The 7,016-nt window shown below is 35.1% G+C and overlaps 1 protein-coding gene across 1 annotated transcript in view; it reads right to left on the bottom strand.

Moving 5' to 3' along the window:
- Positions 1 to 589: 589 nt before the first annotated feature.
- The window catches only part of ZDHHC17 (zinc finger DHHC-type palmitoyltransferase 17), a 119,232-nt gene continuing 112,805 nt past the window's right edge, over positions 590 to 7,016 (bottom strand). Inside the window, exons 16-17 of the mRNA XM_067559908.1 lie at positions 5,887 to 5,981; positions 590 to 3,768 (exon numbers count right to left, since the gene is read on the bottom strand). Of these exons, the coding sequence (XP_067416009.1) occupies positions 3,630 to 3,768; positions 5,887 to 5,981 (234 nt within the window). The 3' untranslated portion in view covers positions 590 to 3,629. The remainder of the gene's footprint in view (positions 3,769 to 5,886; positions 5,982 to 7,016) is intronic.

The following is a 7,016-nucleotide window of genomic DNA, read 5'->3' on the forward strand; positions in this document are numbered from 1 at the left end:
AATCAAAGATGCTCTTAAAGCTGTTTCCAGTCTTTATTATTGGTGAAGCAAAAGCAGGGGAAAATTTCTAATTTTCTTTCCCTCTCTTCAAAATTAAATTATTAAAAGAAAGGAACTGAGTAGGTTATTCTTTCTAAAAACAGTAGTGGTGTGTTGTCAGCACATTCCACTTCAGAGAACAGTACAATTCATTGGTGGATAGTACTTATTTTAAAACACAGAGCTGATTTACACCTCATACAAGCCACTGAAGAAAAGAGAGGTGTGCCAGCGTGCATGTTAGCACAGAATTTGGCTCATGCTGTCTGTAAAACACTTGGGAATCTTTTTGGAAAGGCACTACAAAAGTAAATGTAAGGTATTATTATACTATTGGTTTTTTTCCCTTCAAAACACTGTAGAAAACAATTATATTCTCCTTCTCAGAATTATACTGGACAAAATAACATCTGGAAATGTGTTGTGCTGCACAATAGGTTTATTTATACTCTGTCATGAGACAACTGGTCTCCCATATTACTGCTGATGGAACCAGACAGCTTATTGAATAAATAACTTAGTGTGACACCAACAGTCAAGACAAACTGCATCTAAGAGTCAATATTTATTTGATTAATAACTTACAAAAATTTCACAGATTTAATTTATGTAAGGAGAGCTAATTTATTAAACATTTTACAGATTTTTGTTCACCATGTAATAACATCAAGATCCTGACAGTAGTAAAATAATACTTGGCACAGTTATAAATAAAGAAAATACAAAAACAATGTATCCATAGCTTAAAATGTAGTGATGTTTTATGCATATTAATTTTCAAAAACAAAATGTGGTGGGCACCAAAGAACATAGAAACCTGCAAAGAAACAGCACATGTTTAGGGCTGAAACAAAATTCCCATTTACTCAACCTATATCAGATAAAGCTGATCTGATCTGTTTTCAGTCTGGATCAGCTTCATGGCAGTTTTGGAAGTGACATAGTTTTGCTGTAATATGCAAATTGTAAATTTAATAGTTTATTTGACAGAAAAATGCTGCACAGATGACTTTTCTCATTCTGATGGTTTCAGATCACAGGTCTCAGTATTCCTCAAGATAATTAACTCTTTGTATTAGAATTATTTATATGCCCTAAATCCAGAACATTTGCAAGTTGATTCTAAAGCCATTATTATATTTTTTATTGCCAAACTGGGCAGTCCGTAATGAAGCAAAACTCCCACTAGGGAGCTATGCTCAGTTAAGGACTGCAGAATTTGCCCTATATTACCACTGAAGTCCACCCTTGTTATGCAAACATTCTGGTACACAGACACTGTTAGTCAATGGAATTGGGCAACTAAAATAATAATGTACTTTACACATTAGATTACTGATGCTATGAAATGTATTTAGTAAAAACTTTCAACAGATTGAATTTCTTTATGCCAGCTGGCCCCAAACAGAAATGGGAAAGAAGTTTTTCCATGGAAGTTCAGAAAATTACCTTTAATTTAAAAATAAGTAATGAAATTTTGAAATCTTATCACGCGTTTTCCATTTAGAAATTAAAAGTATGAATAATGGTGTCTTTTGTTTTTGTTAAGGTATCAGAATTAGTTATAATTCTAAATTCTGACTGACAAAATGGCACAGACTTCTTGCCACCCTTGTAAATCAACTCCCCCCAAATATTGTGTCAAAAGATAATGTTGATTTTTTTCCAGCATTAAACATTCAAGTACATTAACGTTAGGTTTCTGTAAATCTTGATATCTGGTACTTGCCAACTATGCGAGTGTCTTGTGATCAAAAGAAACAGATAAAGAAAAAAAATGTCTACTTGCAAATACTGAACATCAACTATTTACAGTTTCACTGCTCCTTTTACTAAGGCAAGGGGCGGGAATACCACTAGATTGCTTTAATACCTGTAATCGGCATATTAAGAGAATGCTAATTTTGCCAAGCATCAAACATGCAGTGAATTTGCAGGGTATAATGCCTATTAACAGCAATATTGAACATCACTAAAAGCTCATTAGATATCTTCCTACACTTTTTGGTTGATAAAATGAAATGAGCAACCTTAAATATACTAACACACACTCACAAAGAGAAAACTATTTGATAAATTATTTATATACAGATACACATTCTTTACAGTGGTCTCTATCAACTCCTTCCAGATCCTCTCTGCAAACTCCTCACAGATTTCTCGAACCACTAGGTTGCTACAGCACTTAAAAGAGAACTAACCCAGGTCTCAGTCTCTCTGTAAACAATAGTTAAGGAAACAGTGAAATAATTCACCATGAATATATGAAAACGCCAGAACAGAAAATCAGTGCATCACATTCAATAACAAAAAGCCCCTGTGGAATGAGATTTCAGATCATTCCTTAGTTTTCAAACATATTTGCAGTGTAAGAACAGAAAAAAGTTTCAAGGATGATTTCCACTTGCTGACATACCATCATCGTCAGAATGTCCTAGTAGATTTTCCATTCATATGTGCTATTAACAGAGATCATGCTTTATTTAATCTTGGATTCAATCATTTTATGTGCAAACAAAATGAGTTTTTAAATCAGTTTTCACTATTTCTTTTGCAATCACATAAATTTAAAATTGTTATAAGCCTTTCTTTTCTATTACTGAGATTTTGCATTCACATCTTTGGTCCCCCTATCCAACTTCTCTTCAAACCTTTCCAGTCACTATGCAGTATATTACACTGGATCTCTCCTAGTATTAAATTGTTTATATCATTTGTTGAAAGATATCAAATTAAATTCTGCTTTATTTTTTGCTGAATATCATATACTATAGTATATATTGTGGTCTATTTTTAAAAGGTATATCATGCATTTAAGCAGGGCTTTAACTTCAGCAGAAGAGCTTTACTTACTCCTGCAACTGTTTATTTTCAGACTATACAACCTCAAAACAAGGTTATTACAAGTATTTCACTGTACCAGAAACAGATGGCCATAACAGCCGATATCCATAAAATACAGGTAACACATTTTTTGTGACCATTATCCTCATGTGCCCTGCTTCAGCAGCTTAACACATTACAGTGGATCCCCAATAAAACCACATGATTTTAATCACAGTATTGAAATGCACATTTTTCCATGTACATAATACTATAGAAAATTCTATATAAAATCACATTACAGGAACTAAAATGCAGCCTGTCTTACTGAAGCCTGACTGCATCATGAAATTTAGTTTTAGACTCCAGATTCTTGTTCCAATGGAATTATTCAAACTGGGAAATGAATATTTCTGTTCAGCACAACATGACTAAGTATGTCAGTACTTCAGTAACCTCATGCTCCATTGTGAAAAGTGTTAAATAAAAACTCCCACAACAAATGCAGTGAATATGTTGTTGTGAATAATTCTCATGTTAAGAATGGTTAAAATCCCTTTTCGATCTTCCTCCTCTTCTTTATCAGGATTGGCAGTTTATTCTGTCCAGTTTTACTTTTGTTAATAAAGTTCTCTGATAAAGAGAAGGTACCGTAAGATTCATCGTTAGCCCTACACATAGCTACTGTTCAAAGGATGTGGATTCGAGAGACAGAGAAATTTTCAGGCACCACTCCGATATGATATGCTCACAGGATGAAGGTGGTGCTACACTAGCTGGTAGCCTGCTCCTGAAGTTTGGTCATATTCTATTGTATACTGCCTTGTCCAGTCCACAATAACAGGACGAAAAAGACCACAGCATCTGAATTCAAAGAAGTCTATAATATTCCTTATACATCCATGGCTAAAAAAAACAACCAAAAAGACATACGTTAGTAACATCACAATTCACTTAGCATAGTACAAGTTTGTCCACCTCCAAATTTACTATGTCTGCTTGCTCTCCAAAAAAGTTCCCCAAATGTAGAAACCCAAAGTGGATGCCCAATCTCTGAGAAGACAACTGACTCTAATCTTAATCATGCCATCACCCCAAGATAGCATGCAAGGGTTATATAACAAGCACTGGACAGCATCCCAACTTACAGTTAAGAAAAAATGAGAGGGAAATAAGGACTTACTTGAATATATCTGATAAACAAAGCAAACAATATCACCAACAAAACATTAAATAAATACAATTGCAGCACTATCCTGCCTTTGATTTTTATGCAGAACACCAAATGATTTCAGAGGATGCTATTTTATTTTTTCCATTTTATAATGTGAATATTGCAATTTCTAACCACATGTACACAGACTATAAAATTATATGAACTCAAAAACAACAAAACAATCAGCTCAAGAAAAATCCCTGAATCATGAAACAACCTCCATCCCACCACAGGCAATAGTTTGCACCAATAAACAGGCATTACAAGGTATACTGAAGGTCATGCTCTGTTGAACCAATAGGAAAGCAAAGTTCAGAGCTGAAAGCCATCCACTAAGCCCATAAATAGCATTGAAATTTAGGGAAATAGGAGAACAAGAGCTTCCAAAGTAATCTCAACTATTGAGAAGAGGTGGTATCTAAGATAGCTAAGACATAACCTATCTAGAGATTTATAGATCAAAATCAACACTTTAAACTGCACCCAGTGATGAATTGGAAGCCACGGTAAACTGCTGTGCACAGGTATAGTATACTCTATGCCACAAACACTGCTAACTGGGCAGCCACATTCTACACTAGCTGAAGTTTCAGAGTGGTCTTCAAAGCTAGCCCCGTACAGTGTTCTGGAAGCGGCAGAAGCATGGATAACTAGGTAAGATCCCTCTCCAAAAGGAAAAAGATCATTTAGAAGTGCCGGCCATGAATCTGACGTGAATCTCCTCCCAGGATCACCTTCAATTTAATAAATACTGGTTTTCAGATTAAATTCTGTCTCAGGCTATAGGTCAAAGATCAGTGTGAAGCCCTAGACACTACAAAATACAAGAATGATAGCTTCCAAGTCCAGCAGCTGTTGAATCACAGAGCTCATTGTCAATTTCTTGAAGATTTAAGTGTCTGATCTGTAAAAAAAAAATCTCAGGAAGGCAATTTATTTTTAATCAATCAGAAAGTTCCTTTTTGCTTGGGGTAGTGAAGCTTTGTAATTACACTGAAGGCTGAGTAGGCCTTGCTTTTCTAGAAATCAAAACTTAGGTAGTAGAATACAGTTTAGAAAGGTCAGAAGCAATAGGGAGAGCATGTGAATTCCTGAAAGGACACTAAATAAACAAGCCAGGCTTGACCCCTTTGGTTCATCTTGTAGGCAGTGCTTATTTATTTAGTCAGTTCAGACACCTGTTTCATGATTTTCAGGGTCATGGAAATGGCTCCTGGATGTGAAATTTGAAATGAGTGAGGAAAGCAATCCATTGCACCTGCTCTGGGCACAGCCTTGTATTCCTCAGACAACAACAAATCTGATTGGAGCTGTGCTGCAGCTGTGGAAAAGTTCTGATCACATGAAGCCATTCATGTTATTTGTTACTAGTCTCACTTGCTAATTTCTTTTGCATGGTGGGACTTGAGAAGAAATGTTGAAGGCAAGTCTTTTTCCCAGCAGAAAAACAAGCTTAGTGAAATAGCAGTATCCCCTACAAGGAAGGCGCTTTCCATTTCTTTACCAAGAAACTCTGCAAGAAAAGACTATCACCCTCTTGGGAGCATAATTTGTTATGTTAAAGCCTCAATGGCTGGATTGATTTAGGTATATTAACAGTAATTATTAATCTCTTTCTATAATAAGATTCATTGGCTTATGGTAAAAATAGTGGTTCAAATTCAGCTTTTAAAAACTGAATTTCTGGGATCCTATTAGCATCTGGAAGATAGTTTTCAGCTGTGTTTTGTTGCAATCAGTTGTGAAGTTCATTTGTGGGTTGGCTATACAGATGAGAAATAGTGTTTTACACATTTTTATAAACTTACTTGAATGGGCTTTCAATAGATGTTGTTGTGACTTTAAAGTGCTTGTATCGTCTTGCATTCATCCTTTCATTTGTAGTGATACCTAAACAAGATATCTAGAAAAGATGGGAGAAAAAGCAAGCATTTAGTATCTCTACAATTAAAAGCAAACCAGGAAAGAGAGAGGCTGGAAAAAATACTGGATTTGCTATTTTAAGGTCTTAATTTTGCAGGTCTGTTTAGTGCTTGTGAAAGTGGGGTCTGCTTAGTTTGGGACTAGACACAATGAAGCATAGGTCTGCCTATACATCTCAACCACCTGCATTATCTAAGTCTTTCTTGAGTGAACAGAACCAGCTGTGCCAAATTGAGTAGTAGTTTTCAGTTTTAATTATTCCTGATATCCAGAAGAAAAAAATCCTAGTAATCTATACTGGAGATAATAAATAAGATAAGAAATTATTTTTATTATAGTAGATATTAGGAATTATCTTAAAACAATTTTGAAACTACTTTCTTTCCTTCTTGGCATTGATACTTAAAGTAACTGTGTCATGACATTTTTGTAATTTTTCTCCCTGTATAATTCTGTCTCAATAACAAGAAATTCTAAGAAATAATAAATAGGGCTGAAAACACCTTCTGTGTTAGTCATTTGGCTCAAGAAGTGTGAACAGATTTTCAGTAACACCCTCATAATTGTTTTGACCTAAATTTGGGGAAACTGAAGAAGTCTTAATTTATGCAAAGCCTGGATATACTATAGTGTATTGCATGCGCAACACTGGAAACCAGAGTATTAAAACTCCCTTAACAATTGTGCACTATCGTGAGCTAAAACTTTAGAATTCTTAGTGGGATACGGTAACTCTGCCCCATGTTATAGGATCAACAAGTAATTTCTGATAATCCTGAGCATTCAGGAAGTTACACTCAGGTTTATTTGCCTTTTCTAGATATACTGGAGCTTTGTCCCTTTAACAGGCAGGCATCTAAAGAAAGAGGACATGGTTTCAACAAACAAGTGCCTAAAGTTAGGCACCTATCTCCATGTTCTGCAAGAAGAGCCCTGATTTTCAAAAACGGTGACTTGAATGGGAGCTACTGAATATTCAGATTCTCTTTTGAAAAACAAGTCACTTTATTTAGGT

The sequence above is a fragment of the Emydura macquarii genome, unplaced genomic scaffold (genome assembly GCF_026122565.2).
Source record: "Emydura macquarii macquarii isolate MOO-44397 ecotype Brisbane River unplaced genomic scaffold, CSIRO-AGI_Emac_v2 contig_2205, whole genome shotgun sequence".
Lineage (NCBI taxonomy): Eukaryota > Metazoa > Chordata > Testudines > Chelidae > Emydura > Emydura macquarii.